The following is a 25,943-nucleotide window of genomic DNA, read 5'->3' as shown; positions in this document are numbered from 1 at the left end:
CACATAATTCCTGCAGTTTCTTGCTCAGTACGGTCACATAATCCCTGCAGTTTCTTGCTCAGCACTGTCACATAATTCCTGCAGTTTCTTGCTCAGTACTGTCACATAATTCCTGCAGTTTCTTGCTCAGCACTGTCACATATTTCCTGCAGTTTCTTGCTCAGCACTGTCACATATTTCCTGCAGTTTCTTGCTCAGTACGGTCACATATTTCCTGCAGTTTCTTGCTCAGTACGGTCACATAATTCCTGCAGTTTCTTGCTCAGTACGGTCACATAATTCCTGCAGTTTCTTGCTCAGTACGGTCACATAATTCCTGCAGTTTCTTGCTCAGCACTGTCACATAATTCCTGCAGTTTCTTGCTCAGTACGGTCACATAATTCCTGCAGTTTCTTGCTCAGTACTGTCACATAATTCCTGCAGTTTCTTGCTCAGCACTGTCACATAATTCCTGCAGTTTCTTGCTCAGTACGGTCACATAATTCCTGCAGTTTCTTGCTCAGTACGGTCACATAATTCCTGCAGTTTCTTGCTCAGCACTGTCACATAATTCCTGCAGTTTCTTGCTCAGTACGGTCACATAATTCCTGCAGTTTCTTGCTCAGTACGGTCACATAATTCCTGCAGTTTCTTGCTCAGTACTGTCACATAATTCCTGCAGTTTCTTGCTCAGTACTGTCACATAATCCCTGCAGTTTCTTGCTCAGCATGGTCACATATTTCCTGCAGTTTCTTGCTCAGCACTGTCACATATTTCCTGCAGTTTCTTGCTCAGTACGGTCACATATTTCCTGCAGTTTCTTGCTCAGTACGGTCACATAATTCCTGCAGTTTCTTGCTCAGCACTGTCACATTCCTGCAGTTTCTTGCTCAGTACTGTCACATAATTCCTGCAGTTTCTTGCTCAGTACGGTCACATAATTCCTGCAGTTTCTTGCTCAGCACTGTCACATAATTCCTGCAGTTTCTTGCTCAGTACGGTCACATAATTCCTGCAGTTTCTTGCTCAGTACGGTCACATAATTCCTGCAGTTTCTTGCTCAGTACTGTCACATAATTCCTGCAGTTTCTTGCTCAGCACTGTCACATAATTCCTGCAGTTTCTTGCTCAGTACGGTCACATAATTCCTGCAGTTTCTTGCTCAGTACGGTCACATAATTCCTGCAGTTTCTTGCTCAGTACTGTCACATAATTCCTGCAGTTTCTTGCTCAGTACTGTCACATAATCCCTGCAGTTTCTTGCTCAGCATGGTCACATAATTCCTGCAGTTTCTTGCTCAGCACTGTCACATAATTCCTGCAGTTTCTTGCTCAGTATGGTCACATAATTCCTGCAGTTTCTTGCTCCGTACTGTCACATAATTCCTGCAGTTTCTTGCTCAGTACTGTCACATAATTCCTGCAGTTTCTTGCTCAGCACTGTCACATAATTCCTGCAGTTTCTTGCTCCGTACTGTCACATAATTCCTGCAGTTTCTTGCTCAGTACTGTCACACAATTCCTGCAGTTTCTTGCTCCGTACTGTCACATAATTCCTGCAGTTTCTTGCTCAGTACGGTCACATAATTCCTGCAGTTTCTTGCTCAGTACGGTCACATAATTCCTGCAGTTTCTTGCTCAGCACTGTCACATAATTCCTGCAGTTTCTTGCTCAGCACTGTCACATAATTCCTGCAGTTTCTTGCTCAGTACGGTCACATAATTCCTGCAGTTTCTTGCTCAGTACGGTCACATAATTCCTGCAGTTTCTTGCTCAGTACTGTCACATAATTCCTGCAGTTTCTTGCTCCGCACTGTCACATAATTCCTGCAGTTTCTTGCTCAGTACTGTCACATAATTCCTGCAGTTTCTTGCTCAGTACTGTCACATAATCCCTGCAGTTTCTTGCTCAGCATGGTCACATAATTCCTGCAGTTTCTTGCTCAGCACTGTCACATAATTCCTGCAGTTTCTTGCTCAGTATGGTCACATAATACCTGCAGTTTCTTGCTCAGTACTGTCACATAATTCCTGCAGTTTCTTGCTCCGTACTGTCACATAATTCCTGCAGTTTCTTGCTCAGTACTGTCACATAATTCCTGCAGTTTCTTGCTCAGCACTGTCACATAATTCCTGCAGTTTCTTGCTCCGTACTGTCACATAATTCCTGCAGTTTCTTGCTCAGCACTGTCACATAATTCCTGCAGTTTCTTGCTCAGCACTGTCACATAATTCCTGCAGTTTCTTGCTCAGCACTGTCACATAATTCCTGCAGTTTCTTGCTCAGCACTGTCACATAATTCCTGCAGTTTCTTGCTCAGTATGGTCACATAATTCCTGCAGTTTCTTGCTCAGCACTGTCACATAATTCCTGCAGGTTCTTGCTCAGCACTGTCACATAATCCCTGCAGTTTCTTGCTCAGTACTGTCACATAATTCCTGCAGTTTCTTGCTCAGTACTGTCACACAATTCCTGCAGTTTCTTGCTCAGTACTGTCACACAATTCCTGCAGTTTCTTGCTCAGTACTGTCACATAATTCCTGCAGTTTCTTGCTCAGTATGGTCACATAATTCCTGCAGTTTCTTGCTCAGCACTGTCACATAATTCCTGCAGTTTCTTGCTCAGCACTGTCACATAATTCCTGCAGTTTCTTGCTCAGTATGGTCACATAATTCCTGCAGTTTCTTGCTCAGTACTGTCACACAATTCCTGCAGTTTCTTGCTCAGTACTGTCACACAATTCCTGCAGTTTCTTGCTCAGTACTGTCACATAATTCCTGCAGTTTCTTGCTCAGTATGGTCACATAATTCCTGCAGTTTCTTGCTCAGCACTGTCACATAATCCCTGCAGTTTCTTGCTCAGTATGGTCACATAATTCCTGCAGTTTCTTGCTCAGTACTGTCACATAATTCCTGCAGTTTCTTGCTCAGCACTGTCACATAATTCCTGCAGTTTCTTGCTCAGTACTGTCACATATTTCCTGCCGTTTCTTGCTCAGTACTGTCACATATTTCCTGCAGTTTCTTGCTCATTTCTGTCACATATTTTGTGCAGTTTCTTGCTCAGTACTGTCACATATTTCCTGCAGTTTCTTGCTCAGTACGGTCACGTATTTCCTGCAGTTTCTTGCTCAGTACTGTCACATATTTCCTGCAGTTTCTTGCTCAGCACTGTCACATATTTCCTGCAGTTTCTTGCTCAGTACAGTCACATATTTCCTGCAGTTTCTTGCTCAGCACGGTCACATAATTCCTGCAGTTTCTTGCTCAGTACGGTCACATAATTCCTGCAGTTTCTTGCTCCGTACTGTCACATAATTCCTGCAGTTTCTTGCTCAGCACTGTCACATAATTCCTGCAGTTTCTTGCTCAGTACGGTCACATAATTCCTGCAGTTTCTTGCTCAGCACTGTCACATAATTCCTGCAGTTTCTTGCTCAGTATGGTCACATAATTCCTGCAGTTTCTTGCTCAGCACTGTCACATAATTCCTGCAGTTTCTTGCTCAGCACTGTCACATAATCCCTGCAGTTTCTTGCTCAGTATGGTCACATAATTCCTGCAGTTTCTTGCTCAGCACTGTCACATAATCCCTGCAGTTTCTTGCTCAGTACGGTCACATATTTCCTGCAGTTTCTTGCTCAGTATGGTCACATAATCCCTGCAGTTTCTTGCTCAGCACTGTCACATAATTCCTGCAGTTTCTTGCTCAGTATGGTCACATAATTCCTGCAGTTTCTTGCTCAGCACTGTCACATAATTCCTGCAGTTTCTTGCTCAGTACTGTCACATAATTCCTGCAGTTTCTTGCTCAGCACTGTCACATAATTCCTGCAGTTTCTTGCTCAGTACTGTCACATAATTCCTGCAGTTTCTTGCTCAGCACTGTCACATAATTCCTGCAGTTTCTTGCTCAGTACGGTCACATATTTCCTGCAGTTTCTTGCTCAGTACTCTCACATAATTCCTGCAGTTTCTTGCTCAGCACTGTCACATAATTCCTGCAGTTTCTTGCTCAGCACTGTCACATAATTCCTGCAGTTTCTTGCTCAGCACTGTCACATAATTCCTGCAGTTTCTTGCTCAGTACGGTCACATAATTCCTGCAGTTTCTTGATCAGTACTGTCACATAATTCCTGCAGTTTCTTGCTCAGCACTGTCACATAATTCCTGCAGTTTCTTGCTCAGCACTGTCACATAATTCCTGCAGTTTCTTGCTCAGCACTGTCACATAATTCCTGCAGTTTCTTGCTCAGTACGGTCACATATTTCCTGCAGTTTCTTGCTCAGTACGGTCACATATTTCCTGCAGTTTCTTGCTCAGTACGGTCACATAATTCCTGCAGTTTCTTGCTCAGTACTGTCACATAATCCCTGCAGTTTCTTGCTCAGTACTGTCACATATTTCCTGCAGTTTCTTGCTCAGTACTGTCACATAATTCCTGCAGTTTCTTGCTCAGTACTGTCACATATTTCCTGCAGTTTATTGCTCAGTACTGTCACATTCCTGCAGTTTCTTGCTCAGTACTGTCACATAATTCCTGCAGTTTCTTGCTCAGTACTGTCACATAATTCCTGCAGTTTCTTGCTCAGTACTGTCACATATTTCCTGCAGTTTATTGCTCAGTACTGTCACATTCCTGCAGTTTCTTGCTCAGTACTGTCACATAATTCCTGCAGTTTCTTGCTCAGTACTGTCACATAATTCCTGCAGTTTCTTACTCAGTACTGTCAGATCCGCTGTATTGTTTGTTTACATGTGATCCATGCAGGCTGCTCTTTATTAGTTCAATATGTCCAGATACATAGAGCGAGACCGTATGGATGAGCTATCATACTAAAAAAACGATTCCATACTAATTTCTAAGAACCTCTTCAAATATCTTTAAAGGGGTATCCACTCAGTACAACTCCTGCCCATATGCTTTATAACTACATAATGACATCACAGAGGGAGACCCTGATCAGGATCCGCATATATAAACCAAAGCCGATGCAAAAAACGCTCAGTATGTTGGACACAGCGTGGTCATGTATTGCATATCGGCACACTGGCAGCTACCTGATGCTGGACCACATGCAAACAGTTCACCATCAAGGGGGCAGTCTGAAGGTCTCAAGAAAGAAGTTGACAACTTATTAATAAACAGGTTACTTCTCATTAGAGTTGTGAAATCGGGAGCTTTTATAGGTCAAGGTTTTTGAGAACACAGAAATGCTCTGAACAAATAAGTAGAAATAAAATCAAATATTTCCTGAACATGGGTAGACAGTGGCACAATCAGCAACGGTTTGTCCTTACCATGTTTGCCACGGGTGATATCCACATACTGACAGAGCCTGGGGTGGACAATGGTCTTGAGAATTTGGAATCGTCCCAGGATTTTTATAGAGTTTGGCGTGAGAGGGAGACCATTACTTCCGCATACATCGTGAGGGAGAGCTGATGCAAAAAATGTGAAAGCTCCTAATCCCGCATCCCTTAGAGAAGCCATCACCGAGGGCATAAACTGCAAATACAACACAACGCAGATCAGTAAAAGCATACACTATGGCCATCATTGCTGCCTATACTATACACAGGATTATATGCCTATTATAATAGACGTATTCTAATTTTATGTAATATAAATTACTGTATAATGAATAGTAATGGTCTATTATAATTTGAGTTTTAATTCCTTACCATTCTCAGATCTCTGCTTGCAGTCAGTAAATGGAACATTCTTGTTTACCTTTAGCGTGTTCATGACTATATGTGAGTTTTCTATAGTTGTATACAGTCTGGGCAATGCTCAGTGAGCTAAAAACATCAGCAACACAAATTGTGTCCTGTTTTATACAATGTATCAACTTGAAGTAAAGGCAAATTAGATGATAGAAGATTGCCTAGGCTGGATACAAGTGTAGCAAACTCAGTATTAGGTCTTTATGGGTTTTTTATTAAAGAATGGTCACATTCGCTCACAGCAAACATTAAAAAGGGTAAGGAAATAAAAACACAAAATAAAAATCATTATACAATGGTTAAGCTTTAGTTACATAAAACCCTTTTAAGGCTTTGTTCATAGCTTTTACATTTTACAAACCACGGGTGCAGAGTTTTTGCGGTCCGGATTTGTGGCCCCGCGTGTATTCCACGGTGGTGTGCATGGGGCACTAAAACAAATGGGTCCGCAATTTATCCACAAAAATGTGGATAAATAGTAGCCGCAAAAGCACGATTGTGTGCATGAGGACTGTTTCCCTATGATTTATATGATCAAAAACACATACGGGTGATAAGATACATCTTTAATGATTCTAATAGGATTTTGTATGTTTTATAGAGCATCATCCGTTGTCCTGAATGCAATGTCCATTTTCTGGTCTGTTTTCAGTTACATTGAAGCTGATGGGATGACAATATATACACTGATCACATGGTCCTAGGGTATTTTTATTAGAATTACCTCCTTCGTTTCCCTGTATGAAGAAGTGTGGGATGAATTCTGACCAGGACACTTCCAGGACTCCAACCTTCACCTTCTAAATGCGTAAAAATCTTTTTATACACATTTGGCAATTGTTATGCCTTTGTTTTCGGTCAATTGACATGGAAATATATTTAATACCGTTTTGTACATTTTGACACTTGTCTGAATTAGTGCTTATTTTCTATACGCTATGCCCGAGAGATTGAAAGCACCTCTTATTGCACTACCACACCCATAGGTTAGTCCACTAAAGGTCGGAAAGCTCAGACATGATTTGGGTGTCCCCCCTTTTGCTCACCTATGTTTTCTCTGGATATAAGGTCTGTTTATAAGGGGCACACGGGTGAAGGTATAGCATCCTGTACATCTGGAGCACTTACCAACAGCTAGAACCGTTTTCTCTTGTTATGAGGCGGTTACCTAATGTGTGCGCCGGTGGCGGTGAGACTAGTCATAGGTTGGGTCGGTCAGAGTCACATCACAGACAAGCGTTTTAGACTAATGGTCATGGGTCATGTGGCGAGTATGACAAAAGAAAAGATAAGTGAAGGAAAGTAGTTATAGTTACTTTCATGTAGATTTTTATCTGTGAAACATTATTCAAAAGAAGAATTTTCCTTTAACCATATTTCCCATGTGTACTTGTGATAATATTGACGTATACGTCAATCTGCATGGACTCCGTGTAGTGTATATGAGACAAGTCTGAACAAGGTTCAGATAGCGACACGTAAAGGCTGGAGCTGGGACAGTATGGCATCTGCCACGGCTCTGCCTGAACATATGCACCTAGCTTGCTGTGCTCATACACTAAAGCTGCCCTGCACGTCTCACCCCGTGTTCCTCCTGAGATGGGCACCGCTTCCTCCAAGCGGCAGAGATCAACGTCCAGGTATCGCTGTCCTACACATACACAGGATACTCCATTGACAGCACCGCTGTCACATGAACGTGACGTCATCAGTGAGCGCCGGTCCACAAGCGAGGCCTTCCATGGGAGGGAGGTTTCCAGTACTGTTGATCTGGCATTGGTGACATGCGTATAACACTGGTCCTAGTGTCCCTCTGAGAAGCGCTATGAGGGAGGCACTAGCAGTACGTAGCTGTGTACAGGTGTAGTGACAATCTACAAACTCGGCTCTGCTGTGATCCCAGGGGCCGTGACTTCACGACACAACACAGTACAGCTGCTTATATGAGCCCTGTGTGCACACTTGTTATTTCTAGCAAGCCTAATATAAGGCAGAAGAGGATTCGTCTAAGGGTATGTTCACACGGCGGGGGTCCGTAACGGCTGAAATTACGGGGATGTTTCAGCCTGAAAACATCCCCGTAAATTCAGCTGTACCGGCATGTGCAGGCGCTTGAACGCCGCGTCAATTACGGCCGTAATTAGCGCTGCTATTCATTGGAGTCAATGAATAGCGGCTCCAATTACGGCCAAAGAAGTGACAGGTCACTTCTTCTACGCGGGCGTCTATTTACGCGCCGTCATTTGACAGCGGCGCGTAGATATACGCCTCGTGTGAACAGACAAACGTCTGCCCATTGCTTTCAATGGGCAGATGTTTGTCAACGCTATTGAGGCGCATTTTTCGGACGTAATTCGGGGCAAAAACGCCCGAATTACGTCCGTAAATAGGCCGTGTGAACATACCCTAAGGGTATGTTCACATGGCAGCGTCCGTAACGGCTGAAATTACGGGGATGTTTTCAGGAGAAAACATACCCATAATTTCAGCCGTAACGGCATGTGCAGGCGCTTGAACGCCGCGTCCATTACGGACGTAATTGGCGCTGCTTTTCATTGGAGTCAATGAATAACGGCTCCAATTACGCCCCAAGAAGTGACAGGTCACTAAATATACGTCTCGTGTGAACAGACAAACGTCAGCCCATTGCTTTCAATGGGCAGATGTTTGTCAACGCTTTCAAGCCGCATTTTTCGGACGTAATTCGGGGCAAAAACGCCCGAATTATGTCCGTAATTAGTGTGTGTGAACATACCCTTAGGGTATGTGCACACGATAGCAGGCTTTTACGTCTGAAAAGACAGACTGTTTTCAGGAGAAAACAGCTGCCTCATTCCAGACGTAATTGCTCCTCCTCGCATTTTGCGAGGCTTCTCTGACAGCCGTAAATTTTGAGCTGCTCTACATTGAGTTCAATGAAGAACGGCTCAAATTACGTCTGAAAGAAGTGTCCTGTACTTTTTTTGCCGAGGCTGTATTTTTACGCGTCGTCGTTTGACAGCTGTCAAACGACGACGCGTAAATGACAGGTTGTCTGCACAGTACGTCGGCAATGACAGGTCGTCTGCACAGTACGTCGGCAAACCCATTCACATGAATGGGCAGATGTTTACCGACGTATTGTAGCCCTATTTTCAGACGTAAAACGAGGCATAAAACGCCTCGTTTACGTCTGAAAATAGGTCGTGTGAACCCAGCCTAAGGGTATGTTCACACGGCTTATTTACGGACGTAATTTGGGCGTTTTACGCCTCGATTTACGTCAAAAAATGCGCCTCGATAGCGTTGGCAAACATCTGCCCATTCATTAGAATGGGTCTTACGATGTTCTGTGCACACGGTCATTTTTTTACGCCCCGCTGTCAAAAGGCGGGGCGTAAAAAATACGCCCGCGTCAAAGAAGTGCCTGTCACTTCTTCAGACGTAAATGGAGCCGTTTTCCATGGAAAACCAGCTCCATTTAACGTCCGTAATGGACGCAGCAAAAAGCGCCTGCACATGCCATTACGGCTGAAATTACGGTGCTGTTTTCTCCTGAAAACAGCCCCGTAATTTCAGCCGTTACGGACGCTGCCGTGTGAACATACCCGTATTATGCCTCGTTTTACGTCTGAAAATAGGGCTACAATACGTCGGCAAACATCTGCCCATTCATTTGAATGGGTTTGCCGACGTACTGTGCAGACAACCTGTCATTTACGCGTCGTCGTTTGACAGCTGTCAAACTTCGACGCGTAAAAATACAGCCTCGTCAAAGAAGTGCAGGACACTTCTTTGAAAAGTAATTTGAGCCGTTCTTCATTGAAGTCAATGAAGAGCAGCTCAAGATTACGGGTGTCAATGACGCCGCGCAAAATGTGAGGAGGAGCATTTACGTCTGAAACGAGGCAGCTGTTTTCTCCTGAAAACAGTGTCATTTCAGACGTAAAAGCCAGTTCTCGTGCACATACCCCAAGGGTATGTTCACACGCCCTATTTACGGACGTAATTTGGGCGTTTTAACCTCGAATTACGTCCGAAAATACGGCACCAAAGCTGACATTTTTCACGTCCGAGGTGCCTTCTGTACAGGGCCCGTTTTCACGGATCCCCATAGACTTGAGCATATGGAGGGATTCGTGAAAGCGGCACAAAATAGGACAGGTTGTATTAATCAACGGACCCTTCACACGGTCTGTTAAAATACACGGGTGAACGGCCCCATTGAAAAACATGCGTCCGTGTGAATAAGGCCTACGGGTGTGTTCACGTGCCGCCGTCAACTTGTTTTTTTTTCGCGATGTTCGTATAACCAATTCTAAACTGCTGCGTAATTCTGTGACTTAAAATAGTGGGGGGGAGGGGGACACTACATTTGAACACACCACTATTCATTATCCTTTCAGATTTTTTTGAAAACTGAATGCCCACATTGCACCAACAAAAGTGCAGCGGGTAGTTGGTGAGAACTGTGCCTAAATTATTTGAAAAAAATATACGCCTTGTAATAGAGTTGATGCATTTGGAATTTTGGGACTGTTTGAACTTCTTTTTATGTCTGCTCTGAGTAGTCATACATTTGTGGCTTTTTTAACCTTTGCCTTTGATGAATGAGAGTGAGGGTATGTTCACACGGCCTATTTTCAGCCGTTTTTCGGGCCGTAAACGTAAAAAAATCGGCTGCGAAAAAGAAGTGCAGGTCACTTCTTGGGACGTTTTTGGAGCTGTTTTTCATTGACTATTGAAAAAAGCTCCAAAAACGGCAGTAAAAAACGCCGCAAAAATCGCGAGTTGCTTAAAAAACGTCTGAAAATCAAAAGAGCAGGACACTTCTTGGGACGTATTTGGAGCCGTTTTTCATAGACTCTATTGAAAACAGCTCCAAAAATGGCCGTGAAAAACGCGAGTTGCTCAAAAAACGTCTGAAAACATAGTTACATAGTTACATAGTTAGTACGGCTGAAAAAAGACACATGTCCATCAAGTTCAACCAAGGGACGGGAAAAGGGAAGGAAAAATTTCTACACATAGGAGCTAATACTTTTTTGTTCTAGGAAATTATCTAACCCTTTTTTAAAGCAATCTACTGTCCCTGCTGTGACCAGCTCCTGCGGTAGGCTATTCCATAGATTCACCGTTCTCACTGTAAAGAAGGCTTGTCGCCTCTGCAGCTTGAACCTTTTTTTCTCCAGACGGAGGGAGTGCCCCCTTGTTTTTTGAGGGGGTTTTACAAGGAACAGGATTTCACCATATTTTTTGTATGTGCCATTAATATATTTATATAAGTTAATCATGTCCCCCCTTAGTCGTCTTTTTTCAAGGCTAAATAGGTTTAATTCTTTCAATCTTTCCTCATAACTTAAATTCTCCATGCCCCTTATTAGCTTCGTTGCTCTTCTTTGTATTTTTTCCAACTCCAGGGCATCCTTTCTATGAACTGGAGCCCAGAACTGGACTGCATATTCTAGATGAGGCCTCACTAATGCTTTGTAAAGTGGTAATATTACATCCCTGTCCCGTGAGTCCATGCCTCTTTTAATACACGACAATATCCTGCTGGCCTTTGAAGCAGCTGATTGACACTGCATGCTGTTATTGAGTTTATGATTTACAAGTACACCCAGATCCTTCTCAACAAGTGAATCCGCCAGTGTAGCGCCCCCTAGGACATATGATGCATGCAGGTTGTTGGTACCAAGATGCATAACTTTACATTTATCTACATTAAACTTCATTTGCCAAGTGGACGCCCAAACACTTAGTTTGTTTAAATCTGCCTGTAATTCATGAACATCTTCCATAGTCTGAACTATATTACATAGCTTGGTGTCATCTGCAAAAATAGAAATAGTGCTATTAATCCCTTCCTCTATATCATTAATAAATAAGTTGAATAATAGTGGTCCCAGCACTGAACCCTGGGGTACACCACTTATAACCGGGGACCATTCAGAGAAGGAATCATTGACCACAACCCTCTGGATACGGTCCTTGAGCCAATTCTCAATCCAATTACAAACTATATTTTCTAAACCTATAGTCCTTAATTTACCCATTAGGCGTCTATGGGGGACAGTGTCAAATGCCTTTGCAAAGTCCAAAAACACTAAATCCACAGTGGCCCCTCTGTCTAGGCTTCTGCTCACCTCTTCATAAAAACAGATCAGGTTAGTTTGACAACTTCTGTCCTTAGTAAAACCGTGCTGGCTGTCACTTATAATGCTATTTATTGTCACATAATCCTGTATGTAGTCCCTCAATAGCCCCTCAAACATTTTCCCCACGATGGATGTTAAGCTTACTGGTCTATAATTACCCGGGGAAGACCTAGAGCCCTTTTTGAAAATAGGCACCACATTTGCCCTGCGCCAGTCCCTTGGCACTATACCTGTCACTAGAGATTCTCTGAATATTATGAAAAGGGGGACAGAAATAACTGAACTAAGCTCTTTAAGAATTCTAGGGTGTAACCCATCTGGTCCCGGGGCCTTGTGCACATTTATTTTATTTAATTTAGCTTGGACCATCTCTACATTCATCCAATTCAGTATATCAACTGATATATTAACAGCACTGGCAGCGGCTACATCAGCTGCTCTTTCTTCTGTTGTATATACAGAGCTAAAGAACCCATTTAGTAACTCTGCCTTCTCTTGATCCCCTGTCATCAACTCCCCATTACCATTATCTAGGGGTCCTACATGTTCAGACCTTGGCTTTTTTGCATTTATATGCTTGAAGAATTTTTTAGGATTTGTTTTACTATCCTTGGCCACGTATTTCTTGCGTTGCAGTTTCCCTTTAAACCAGCTCTGTATTTTCAGACGTTTTTCACACGCAGTGACCAAAAACATCTGAAAATAAGGAGCTGTTTTCAAAGGAAAACAACTCCTGATTTTCAGACGTTTTTTAAGCCACTCGCGATTTTTGCGGCGTTTTCTACGGCTGTTTTTGGAGCTGTTTTTTAATGGAGTCAATGAAAATCGCCTCCAAAAATGTCCCAAGCCATAATTTTACACGCCGTATTTTGACAGCGACGCGTAAAATAAAGGCTCGTGGGAACAGAACATCGTAATTCCCATTGAAAGCAATGGGCAGATGTTTGTCGGCGTAATGGAGCCGTTTTTCAGGCGTAATTCGAGAGGCATAAAACGCCCGAATTACGTCTGAAAACAGTGCGTGTGAACATACCCTCAAAATACTTTTACCGCTTGGCCATGTCCACTCTTATAATGTTTTTTTTTTTGGAGTGAGAAGACAAATGTTGCAAATTTCTATACAACTTTTTTATCCTGTACAATTTCTGCCAAAATCCGGTGTAAACTGCAGCTTTTATTGCGACTACGCTGCGGAATCGCTGTACAATCGGCAGTGCAATTCATCTTGCGATTTTTAGTGCAGAATTTATGCTCCCCATTGAATTCTATCGACCAAACACACAGCATCTCCACACGCCGCACCACAGAACACTTTCCGCATAACTTTTTTACAATTAATTTCCGCAGTGTGGGCCTGAGATTTGCAAAGTCTCATCCAATTTGCTGCTACTGTAAATGCTGCAGAATTTTCACACAGAATTACATTGCGGAAATTCCAAGGGGTATTTAGTCACACGAACGTGTCCGTTTTGCGTGCGTAAAAAACGCAGCGTATTTCTTGCGTTGCAGTTCAGTGTGACATCCGTATACGGTGCGCATCTGCGTTTTTTACACGCGTATGTCAACCGTATGTCACACGTTTTTTACATCAGCATAAAAAACAAGGAGGTGTTTTTTTTTCTCATCATTTCTTTAGCAACTGTTGCGTGAATCACGCACAGCACACGGATGTGCGTCCATGTGCTGTCCATGATTTTCACGCACCCATTGACTTCAATGGGTGCGTGATGCGCAAAAAACGCACAAGTATAGGAGACGCAGTGAGTTTCATGCAGCGGACACACGCTGAGTGAAAAACACTAAGGCTGGGTTCACACGACCTATTTTCAGACGTAAACGAGGAGTATTATGCCTCGTTTTACGTCTGAAAATAGGGCTACAATACGTCGGCAAACATCTGCCCATTCATTTGAATGGGTTTCCCGACGTACTGTGCAGACAACCTGTCATTTACGCGTCGTCGTTTGACAGCTGTCAAACGACGACGCGTAAAAATACAGCCTCGGCAAAAGAAGTGCAGGGCACTTATATACATTATATGCAGGACACTTCTTTCAGACGTAATTTGAGCCGTTCTTCATTGAACTCAATGAAGAGCAGCTCAAGATTTACGGCTGTCGGAGAAGCCTCGCAAAATGCGAGGAGGAGCATTTACGTCTGAAACGAGGCAGCTGTTTTCTCCTGAAAACAGTGTCATTTCAGACGTAAAAGGAATCTAGCGTGTGCACATACCGTGAATGTCTGAATGGCCCCATTGACTTGCATAGGTCCGTGTGACGTGCGTTATTTTAACACGCGTAACACAGACTTGAAATACGCTCATGTGAATAAGTTCAGACGTTGCCTAAACACTGCGAATTTCAGTAGCAGCAAAGTGGATTAGATAGAACAAATCTCATCCACACGCCGTGTAAATACTGAGCTGAAAAAACGCTCAGAAATGGACCTGCTGTGTGGAATTTTATTCTGCAGCATGTCAATTGCATTTGCGTAAACGCTGCTTATTTGTTACGGGTTTTACCCATTGAATTCAATGGAAGGTAAATCCTGTAATAAATAACAGTTGTTGCCTTTTTTGCGGCAGGTTCGCAGCGATTCCCCTGCAAAAAAGGGAACTCCTGAAAAAAAATTATACTTACCCAGAAGTCTGTGTTTCTTCCTCCGGGGATGATGTTTCATCCCATGTGACCGCTGCAGCCAATTACAGGCTGTAGCGATGACCACATGGGATGAAACGTCATCCCAGGAGGCCGTCCTGCTAGCAGGCTGGCTGAATGCTGCAGTTTTCCGCAGCGGACGTTCCGGGCAAAAACTGCACCACAGTTTGGTGCGGTTTTCCACTTGGAATTCCTTGCAGCGCACAGGGTGGATACGCTGCATGCTTTTCCGCAGCGTATCTGCCCCCATGTAATCTCAGCCTAAGGGCTTATTCACACGAACATTGTATTAGTCTGTGTGACGGACGTTAAAACAACGGCCATCGCACGGACGCATGCATTTCAATGGGGCTGCACACACGGCTGTTGTTTTAATGGACCGTGTGTAGGGTCCGTTTAAAATAGGACAAGTTCCGTTTTCACGGATCCCTCAATAGAATCAAGTCTATAAGGGATCCATGAAGGTGGGTCCTAAACGGGTGCAACTCGGACGTAAGAAACTTCAGTTTTTCACGTGCGAGTTTGCACTTTGTCGTGTGAATCTAGACGGGTACAGTCACACATAGCGGCGTCTGCATGCGACAAAAACCACGCCCACACACGGTGGCGAATGGCTGCACAATATTGCCGGTGATACCAGACACTGCTATGGTACCCTGAAGCTCGCTTTACTAGCAAGGGCAATTTGCTAGTTAGTACAGGTCAGTGAGCCACTTCAGTAGAATACAGCCTGCATTCTGCAAATGGAGAGAGCAGGGAGAGAATCCCTATAAAATACAGGCTGCCTGTATTCTGCGTTCCCCACCACTGCCCTGCAGTATTACTTCAGAGGCCATGTCAAGTATATGCCAGGTTTTGGCGTAAACTGTATCAAAAAAGTTGCAAATCTCAACATGCGACAAATTTGCGGCTTTTCTCTTTGGAAAGTGATGAGAAAGTGGCCGTGTTTTTCAGAGATGTGGATTTAGTCCAATTTATAAAGTCGAAAGCCTGAAAATGGCCTCAGACATAGCAAAAACATATTGGGGCGTGCGTATTTTAATAAATTTGGCGCACATTTGCTAAGATTTGTGTTAGATACGTGTCATAGTAAACGTGGGTGATTTGTCTCCATTGGCTTATGGGCAAGCATTGGGGTAATTACTAGCAATGCAATTCCCTCATATGGTGAAAGCGGTTACAAGGGCAAGGCTTCACTATAATAAAAGCGGTGTGTGTCTAGTAGTGAAGGTATAATGTAGAACACGCCATACACAAGCTCAGTGTTCATGTGAATTCCTGACAGGACAGCACCGCCTCCACTACTAGAGCAAACTACAGGACGAGCGGTCCAAGCCATGTGATCTGTGACGTCATCCCCTTGCGCCGGTCCCGCAGGAAAAGCCCTCAGGAAGAGGTAAGGGTAGCGTTTCATGAGCGGTATCTATAAAGTGATCAGTGGCTGCGGAGTGTGTTGGGGGGCGGGTGGTCGGGGTCAGTGTGGTTACATGAGGAGTGGTGTGTGGGGTCTGCTAGGACTTAGCCGACAGTCCTTACCCCTCCGGACGGTAGCGTTGTCACTCCCTTATCAGAACACGTGTGACCTGCGCCCAGCTGGATCTTCTGTGTCCTAGAGATGTGGTATGGAGATAATCCGCACCAGTAAACTTCACACTGTACAATTCCTCACACCAGCAGTTTTGAGGGACTTGGCCTTATGTATTAAGGAATTACATGAATAGCAATTCCCTAATACTATTCAACTCATTACATTTTCGAGTAGGACATGTACAGTAATATGCTGGGAAGTTACACCACCACAAAAATATCCCTCATACAGCTACGTGGACAGAAAAAAAAAAATGCTACAGCTTTTATAATGCAGTGCTAAAAAAAAACAAAACATTTGCTGCGTCCTGAAGTTCACTATTGGCGCCGTGCCTATGGGCACCCTCCGTGCCTTTTTTTATTGAAATGTATGTTTCTTATTTATCATAGAAGCTGCAGAACGCCGTTGTCAGTGACCTGGTCTGACGGCTCGGCTGACGGTGGCTCCTGAGTGCCTCAGACACCTCATCTGAGCCTATAACTGTTGATAATGTAGATTTTTTTTAGGCCTTATTTACACGAGCGTATTTAACAGCCGTGATACGCGCATGAAAATCACGCGCGTCACACGGACCTATGTAAGTCAATGGGGCCGTTCAGACATTCCGTGATTTTCACACAGCGCGTGTCCGCTGCATAAAACTCACGACATGTCCTATATTGGTGCATTTTCATGCACCTAGCCGCTCATTGAAGACAATGGGGATGTTTTTCGCATCAATTACATAATAAAAAAAAGTGCAAAGGACGCTGGTGCATAACGCAACACACACGGACAAATTTAAGGGCATTTTTTACGCCCGTAAATCTGTCACGCTTGTGTGAGTGTAGGCTTAGGTGAGGTTTCAGAGGAACACTGGAGCCACCGTCAGACCAGCTCACTGACGGATTTCACTGACAACAGCGTTCCACGGAAACAAAGGAACATTTTTAATAAAAGTATATTCTAAAAGTAATTTGTATGGAAAGAAATACATTCATTTCAGTAAGATTTTTTTTTAACCAAAAGGTGTCAGTAGCTTTGAAGGGGGTCAAATAAAAACCAGCGTGGTTGGTCCGGTTCCTCTAACTCTCTGCGATCCGCTGTTCTTTCCAGGGAAAGCGTGCCCATGTAATGCATGGATGCGTTGTTTTTATGAGACCCTTTAATTAATTTTGGTTTTCTATTATCTCATCCCATTTGAATGTTCTTGATTTTACTTGTTTATATTCTTGTAATAACTTATTTTGTTCTTTTTGGAACAACATACATTTTGTCTTCCCATTTCTCTTTACTTTGTTTATTTTAGCGTTTGTAGGATTTGGGATTGTTTAGATGAGGGGATTTGCTTCTTCTATCTATATTTGTTGGTTTACCAAAGTAGAACCTGCGTTATGATTCCAGTGACGTAAGAGATGTTAGGAAGTAGCTGAGTGGATCCAATAGAGTAACGTTTGCTTAGGCTCTGTTCACACCAAAACGCACCAATTCTGCACACTTTCCGTAGCAGGAATTGCATGCTGCGGTTCCAAATATACACGACGCAGGTCAATTTCGGCTCGAAAATTTTACGCAGCGTGTGGATGAGATTTGTTAAATCTCATCCAATATGCCGCTGCTGTATTCTGCGTTATTTCCAACCGGAAAAAAACGCAGCAATTCCGTTACGTGTGGGCGAGCCCTTAGGTCTGGATTTTACCTGCGGTTTTGATGCAGATTTTCTGCACAAAATTACGCAACGTGTGCATGTAGCCTTAGTGGAGCAGAACAATGAAAATGACGGATTCATCAGTTTCTGTCATGGTGTCCGACAATTTACCAGACAAAATAGCTTTGCATCCTGCGCTATTTTACCCGTGATTTCTGTGGAAATCTGTGACAGAGAATCCTGACTGAGCCTCCAGTGTAGATGTAAACAAGGCCCTAATCTGGCAATGCTGTTCAGACAATCTGATAATCTGGTATTTGTGTCTAGCATAGAAATGTAATGTCCTGTTAGGGTATGTTCACACGCAAACGCAAAATACGTCTGAAATTACGGAGCTGTCTTCAGGCGAAAACAGCTCCTGAATTTCAGACGTTTTTGCAAGTACTCGCGTTTTTCGCGGTGTCTTTTACGGACGTAATTGGAGCTGGTTTTCATTTGAGTCGATGAAAAACGGCTCCAATAACGTCCCAAGAAGTGTCCTGCACTTATTTGACGCGGGCGTAATTTTACGCGACGTCTTTTGACATAGTTTTTTTTATTTAGAAAAACGATTCTTTTTGACGGAGTTATGACCTATTTTAGATTTATGCTAATGAGTTTCTTAATAGACAACTGGGCGTGTTTTACTTTTGACCAACTGGGTGTTGTACAGAGGAGTGTATGAGGCTGACCAATCAGTGACCAATCAGCGTCATACACTTCTCTCCATTCATTTATACTGCACATAGCGATATAACTATGATGTGTATGTATAACGTGATGTGTATTCTGTAAGGGCGGATTTACACGAGCGTGTGCGTTTTGTGCACGCAAAAAACGCGGCATTTTGCGTGCGCAAAAGGCACTTAACGGCTCCATGTGTCATCACAAAGGATGTGTGGCTGCGTGATTTTCGCGCAGCCGACATCATGATGACACTGTTTGGATGTTTGTCAACAGAAAAGCACGTGGTGCTTTTCTGTTTGCAAACATACTTTTGACTGCTGTTGCGCGAATCACACGCGTCCCACGGAAGTGCTTCAATGTGGTGCGCGTGATTTTCACGCACCCATTGACTTCAATGGGTGCGTGATGCGCTAAATACGCACAAAGAACGGACATGTCATAAGTTTTACGCAGCGGACTCACGCTGCGCAAAAATCACTGACAGTCTGCACTGCCCCATAGACTAATATAGGTCCGTGCGAGGCGCGTGAAAATCACGCGCGCTGCACGGACGTATTTTACGTTCGTCTGAATAAGCCCTAAATCTCACAGAAACGTTAGCGAAGTGTCAGGATTCTGAATACACATCACGTCCTGGCTGGAGGTAATGTATATTTATTGTCAGGACACTGCAGTAAAGTTATAGTGTGTTTATGTGGCTGCACATAGCGATATAGCTATATCCCTATGTGCTGTGTAAATGAATGGAGAGAAGTGCATGACGCTGATTGGTCACTGATTGGTCAGCGTCACACACTCCTGTACAACATCCACTTGGCCAAAAAGTAAAACACGCCCAGTTGTTCATTAAGAAACTTATTAGCATAAAGCTAATATAGGTCATAACTCAGTCAAAAATGATCGTTTTTCTAAATAAAAAAACACTCCTGTAATCTACATTACAGCGCCGATCACATCATGTACAATACAGGCCACTTATAATGTGGTGACAGAGCCTCTTTAATTCCGCAGCATGTCAATTTATGCTACATTTTTGTTGATTTTTTGTTGCGGGTTTTCCCCATTGAATTCAATGGGGACGCAAAACCCATACAGAAAGCCAAAAATCATACTTGCACAGAATGCTCTCCTTCCTGCAGTCTGGCCTCCTGGGATGACGTTTCATCCCATGTGACCGCTGCAGCCAATCACAGTCTGCAGCGTCGCATGGCCTGCAAAGTCATAGTAGGAGGCCGGTCTACGCGCAGAGAACAGGGAGGAGGTAAGTATCAACTTTTTTTTTTTTTTTTTTTTTAAGCGCTGCTTTCCGCAGTGGAAATTCAGTGTGAAAAATTGCACCACAACGTGTGCTGCGGGTTCCAGGTCGGATACGCTGTGCAGTTTTTACGCAGCATATCCGACCTGTGGGAATCTAGCCTTAGGCTGGGTTCCCACAGTGCAGATTTTGCCTGCATTTTGTAAGCCAAAACCAGAATTCGATCCAGGAGAGCAGACCTATAAGGCCCCATGCCCACTTCAGTTTTTTCCTTCAGGGTGCTATCCGTTTTTCTGACGGCTAGCACCCTGACCCATTAATTTCAATGGGGCCATGCACACTTCAGTTTTTTTAACGGTCCCGTTGCTCCATTCCGATCCAAAGTAGAGCATGTCCTACTTTGGTCCGAGATTCCGTGACCGTGAGGCCCATGCAACTCAATGGGGCCGTCAAAAAAACTGAGGGCACACGGAAGGCAACGGCCGGGCGGGCAGAAATGCATTACAGAAATATTACACTAATTGGCAGCCACTTGTCTCTATCCATCACAGGCTGCTGATTAAAAATAAAATAAAAAGCAGTTCATACGCACCCGGTCGTTGTCTTGGTGACGAGTCCCTCTTCTTCCTCCAGTCCGACCTTCCAGAATGACGCGGCAGCCTGTGATTGGCTGCTGAGGCCGCTGCAGCCTGTGATTGGCTGCAGAGGTGGTCACGTAGGATGAAGCGTCATCCCTGGAGGCCGGCCTTCTGACGCCATCCTGACGTGCGTGACCGCCACTACAGCCTGTGATTGGCTGCAGCGGTGACATGGATGAAACGTCATCGCTGGAGACCGGACAGGAGGAATGTAAGTATGAACTTATTTTTTTAATTACATTAAAATTTTATTTTCCGAGCGCCGAGCATGGTACTGTCCAGGGTGCTGAAAGAGTTGCCACCGATCAGTGCAGCTCATTAACTCTTTCAGCACCCTGGACAGGACTATGCTTGGAAACGGAAACACGGAGTGCACACGGCCGCTAAAACGGGCACACGGATCCGTCAAAAACGGCCGTGAAAACGGTGTCGGAAGTGTGCACGAGGCCTAAGGCTTTTCTTTATATATTTCTTCTGTTTTAGGTTCCATTCCTGGTTGTGGATTAAAAAACATTCAAAATCTGCACTGTGGGAACCCAACCTTAGATGCCGCGGTCAATTGCAACTGCAGCATCTAAGCCGTTAGAATGAGAAGGCAGCCCCCTCCGACAGCCCATCGCTACGGTGCTGATGGATGTCATGTCAGCCTGGAAGGCATTATTGCTGGTTTATGTCTCCTAGAGCAGGGGTGGGGAACCTTTTTTCTGCCAAGGGCCATTTGGATATTTCTAACATCATTCGCAGGCCGTACAAAATTATCAACCTAATAATGCCCCCCACAGTATAATGCCCTTATTGCTGCCCCCACAGTATATTGCCACCCATATCTGCAACATATAGTGTAATGCCCCATACAATATATTGCCCCCATAGCTGCCCCATACAGTATAATGCCCCATAGCTGCCCCATACAGTATAATGCCCCATAGCTGTCCCATACAGTATAATGCCCCATAGCTGTCCCATACAGTATAATGCCCCCTTAGCTGGCCTATACCGAGTATAATGCCCCCTCAGCAGCTACCATATGAGCCCCCCCTCCCATACCCAGTATAATGCCTCAATAGGTATGTACCTAATAGAAAAACAATAACATAACTACTTACCTATCCCCGTTTTCACAACGGGTGGAGGATCCTTCTCCTCTGCACTGTGCTGTGAGTAACTCGGCGCAAACAGGCCCGATGACGTCCCTACATTGCGCCTGCCTGCGCCGAGCCGCTCGCGGCATAGTGAATGCTGGAGCAAGGCTCCAGCATTAAACCCAACTGAATGTGCGGATTGTTGGAAGCGAGACCAGCGCTATGTCGCAACGGGGGCCCTGCGGACCCCCCAGGCTTAGGGGCTTGGTCGCAATTGCGACCGTTAAGACCCCTATAGCTACGTCACTGCCGGCCTGGGAGTGGACCAGTCTGGTCACCTGACCTCACGTCACTGACTTAGGTCAGGTGACCAGACTGATCAACTCTTGGGCTGGCACGCACCGACCTCACTCAGACGGCAGCGGCGGTCAGAATGAGGTCCGGCCGGACCAAATGATCCCGTGGGTCGAACGTTCCCCACCCCTGCCCTAGAGGGTCTAATAAAAAAAAAAGTAAAAATACGTTAAAGATATTTTAATATACTAAATTTTTTTTTTTAAATATATTAACTTTTCCCATTTGAGCGCTAAAGGTATATAAAATAAAAAAATAACATACCTGGTATCGCCACGACCGTAAACGTCCAAACTATACTAATATAATGCTATTTCGCAACAACGATAAATCCTTTAAAAAAAATTTCCACCAGAGTTGCTGTTTTGATTTACCTTTGCTCCCCAAATAGTTGCATGCACCTCAAAATGGTAGCAATAAAAACGACAGCTCGCTCAGCAAAAAACAAGATCTCACGCCGCTCAATTGACAAAAAGATTAACGTTCTAGCTCTCCGAATATTGCGACGCCAAAAATCTTTCTTTACAAATTAGTTTTTTTCTTTGAAAAAGTGGTTTAATATAATAAAACTATATAAATTTGGTATTGCCGTAATTACGTCAACCTGTAGAATAAAGTTACTATATTGTTTTTACTGCACGGTGAATGTCGTAAAAATGGAACACAAAAAACAATGGCGGAATCGCAGACGAAATTTTTAAAAAAAGTTAAAGCTTTTGGAAGGCGTGAAGGTAAACACGAAAATGAAAAAGCAAAAATTGACCGTCTGCAAAGGGTTAAATGTTCCCTCTGCAATAAGGTGACCACGGTCCTACATGTCAGACCTGTGTAGGTAGAAAAATAAAAATATCCGGCACTAAAAACATTAAGTTTTATTTCATCAGAGTAAAAATAAGTACCGTATATAAAACAATCCTAGAAAGGACGCTGATGCATTTTGTATTGTGGAGTTCTTAGTCTTAGATCCAAACGCGTAAGTGGACTTCCTAGGATATTTTTCTTTTTCTACTTCCACATGGATTACCTGCTACTGATGCAGAGTTTCTCTGTTCTGGGCACTGCCTAGAGGTGGAGTGTGTTATTGGCAGACCGTACATGGTGAGACCCCCTGTAATCAGCTGATCTGGCCAGAGAAGGCGGCTGACTAGTCTCATGAAGCATTGTACAGTACCTATTGTCATGAGTGGGATCTCTGTGTAATGCAGGCACACTGTGTTCTCTCCAGTGAGAATCGCTCATTGTATAGACTGCTGAACTCAAAATGGGTTATCTAATTATATGAATGTTGTATGTTTAGTTAGAACACTAGATCAAACGCAATAGCGGGCTTAGGGTTTACTCACACAAACGTTGTTTTTTTCTGTGTGTTAAAACACCGGTCGTCACACGGACGCATGTATTTCAATGGGGCCGTTCACACGGCCGTTGTTTCAACGGACAGTTTGAAGGGTCTGTTGAAAAATAGAACATGTCCTATTTTCTTCCGTTTTCACAGATCTCCTGATAGACTCATTGCACGGGTATCGGCAAAGTGGATGAGATTTTTAAAATCTCATGCCCACGCTGCGGAAAAAAAATGCAGCGAAAACGTTCATAAATTGACAATTTATGCTGTTTTCTGTTGCAGGTTTTCTCCCGTTGAATTCAATGGGGATGTAATAGACTAAAAATCGCAACTCCAGAAAAAAATTTAAATTCATACTAACCCAGAACACTCTGCTTCTAGCTCCAGTCCAGCCTCGTGGGATAATGTTTCATCCCATGTGACCGCTGCCGCCAATCACAGGCTGCAGCAGTTACATGGGCTTTAGCGTCATTCAGGGAGGCCGGACTGGACAGCCATGGAGGTACGCATCACCATGACAACGGCCTAGGTAATTGTTTTGTTTGTTTTTTAAATATATTTCTATGCTGCTTACCGCAGTGGAAATTCCAGCTGAAAAACCGCACCTCAATGTGGTGCGGTTTTTCGGACGGAATGTGCTGCGGGTTCCAGGACGGATACGCTGCGTGGTTTTTACGCAGCGTATCCGACCCGTAGTAACCTGGCATTGGATTTTATTACAATAAAAACATCAAATCTTTTCTGATTCCCCGAAAAACCTTTGAAAAAGTCTCTTGGGATATGCAGAGCCCGGCACCAAAGCTTTATGCAGTCTGTGTCCATCATTCTCTTCCAGGCAGCAGATTAATTCTAGAATTGTAGTCATTGAGGAAGATTTACTATAGCTTTACTATAGATTAGATTTACTATAGCTGTTGGTCAAAATTCTAGCCTAAGTTGTCTCTTTTTTTGGGGGTGCAAATCAATTTAGATTTATTATTCATCTGCGCCGAAAGGAAGATATTTCACCTTACTAGACACTTTCAAAGGTGTCTAGAAAAGAGTGTGGCTTAGTGGAAATGGGGTGTGGCTTACCATGCGCCAACCAGCACCAAAATTGCATTTCAATTTTGGCGCAAAAAACTGACAAACTAAGCCAACCAAGAGGTGGTATAAGAAAGAGTTAAGTGTCATACATGTGTAGCAAGATGCACCAAATTTATCATGCAGCATGTACCACTGTGATAAATTTAGCGCATCTTTTTATTGCCTGGTCTAAGTTTTATATTGTCTTAATCTTAGACAGTATTCGTAAATCTACCCTATTGTCTGCTGTTACCCAGCATTGGCCATAATATGCTGGCAGCCATGAGCGATTTGGTAAACTGAAAAGTGAAACATTTCTGGTCTCTGCTTATAGATTTCCATCTTCTGTGGGAAGTGTCTCTTGGTCAGGAAGTTTGTCCATACATGTAAGTGGCCATTATTACATTTGTGTGCATTTGGTTTACCTGCAGTATGATTTATCACTTCCTAATGTACTGTCTGAAGCTGAGATGTGGCCATGCTTCTGGTGTTTATCTCCCTGTAGTACTGAAGATCACATGATTTTTAGCTCTATACTTTTTTTTTCCTTTGTCTGGAGATTGTGGAAGGATCATGTTTCACATGCTCGGCAGCAGAAAGCTGTGCCTCAGTAGCAGACCGTGAGTAATTGTAGCCCTACCTTACTCCTTTGCATTAGAGGGGCATGCAGGCAGCTGTTAACATACGCAATGTCTGTGAGAGGGGAGAGGACTCCTGGGAACTGTAGTGCCACCCACAGAAAGCCGTTGCAAAAGAGCAGTGCTGCACAGACCTGGCAACATATTGAAAGTGAAAAATAACTACTTTTGAACTATAGTGACATCTACTGGTGACCATTCAGGCACATATCGGTACTTTTCTGCGTTTTCCATAAGCTCAGAAAACCCCTTTAAAGTGTACTTCCAATTATAACGTGTTTTTTTTTTCTCCAAAATGATTGGGATTGTGATGCAGTACAATTTTCCCTATTATCTTTAACCCGCCAGTTGTTGCGTATTGGTCTCGTTCTTGCCCCGTCAGCAGACCTTTCTGTAGCTCCCTATTTGTTCAATCTGTGCTTGTCCAGATGATGGATACGGTTTCTATATTCGCTGCTGCTGGAGGGCAGCGGTATCTCCTCCCTGTGTGCTCCTGAAGGCTACGTATAGTAATAGCAGCGTGCTCTCTCTATCACTAGCATTGCTAAGATATGACGGGAGCCAGCGATTCTGATCACTGCTGAGCGCATTCCTGAGAAGACTGAATGTACACCGTTCCCTTAGTTCACAGCACTACCGGAAAGTGCAAGGACATTTGTGTAGAGATCTGCAGCCAGATCGGGCCAGGAATTACCTATCTACGCAAATTCGGTATCATTGGATCGGGGTTTTCATGATCTGTCGACCTGTGTAAAAAAATTGATTTGTGGGCAGGTACGCTTTATGTTCTTGCTTACATTGGAATTTGATATTTTTTTCAGAACTTATATTACTACTTTTCTAACATAGACAAGTGATTCTCTTCATGTCTGTTGTTACAAATGGCAGAAACACTTTGCTGTTACTGCCATAATTCGGGTACACCCACAAGTTAAGACCGTGGGGTACATATAATATAAACTCAAATGGCGCAATAATGTACAATATATTTACAAAGCATCTGTATGCTATTTTTTTTAAAATATTTTTCCGTTTTGGGGCCTAGTCTAATCTGTTGGAGATAACACAAATATATCTATGTTGGAGATAAAACTCTTGTCATATTTCCTAGGCCAGAA

At 43.6% G+C, this 25,943-nt stretch overlaps 2 protein-coding genes across 7 annotated transcripts in view; one reads left to right on the top strand and one right to left on the bottom strand.

Annotated features, from left to right (window-relative positions):
- TBCK (TBC1 domain containing kinase) overlaps window positions 1-7,454 on the bottom strand; it is a 297,578-nt gene extending 290,124 nt beyond the window's left edge. The window contains exons 1-2 of the mRNA XM_075860593.1: window positions 7,296-7,454; window positions 5,288-5,495 (exon numbers count right to left, since the gene is read on the bottom strand). Coding sequence (XP_075716708.1) covers window positions 5,288-5,492 — 205 coding nt within the window. The 5' untranslated portion in view covers window positions 5,493-5,495; window positions 7,296-7,454. The remainder of the gene's footprint in view (window positions 1-5,287; window positions 5,496-7,295) is intronic.
- A 21-nt stretch (window positions 7,455-7,475) lies between these two features.
- Window positions 7,476-25,943, top strand: part of AIMP1 (aminoacyl tRNA synthetase complex interacting multifunctional protein 1) — a 105,374-nt gene continuing 86,906 nt past the window's right edge. Inside the window, exons 1-2 of one of the 6 annotated variants that reach the window (XM_075860597.1) lie at window positions 7,504-7,556; window positions 24,522-24,573. In XM_075860597.1, coding sequence (XP_075716712.1) covers window positions 24,572-24,573 — 2 coding nt within the window. In that variant the 5' untranslated portion in view covers window positions 7,504-7,556; window positions 24,522-24,571. Of the gene's footprint in view, window positions 7,557-15,803; window positions 15,904-15,996; window positions 16,128-24,521; window positions 24,574-25,943 lie in introns of those variants that run through there. The other 5 variants (XM_075860595.1, XM_075860596.1, XM_075860599.1 and 2 more) reach the window with 5 other exon arrangements.

The sequence above is a fragment of the Rhinoderma darwinii genome, chromosome 1 (assembly GCF_050947455.1).
Source record: "Rhinoderma darwinii isolate aRhiDar2 chromosome 1, aRhiDar2.hap1, whole genome shotgun sequence".
In the NCBI taxonomy this organism is placed as follows: Eukaryota; Metazoa; Chordata; class Amphibia; order Anura; family Rhinodermatidae; genus Rhinoderma; species Rhinoderma darwinii.
This window is presented reverse-complemented; position numbering and strand designations above follow the sequence as displayed.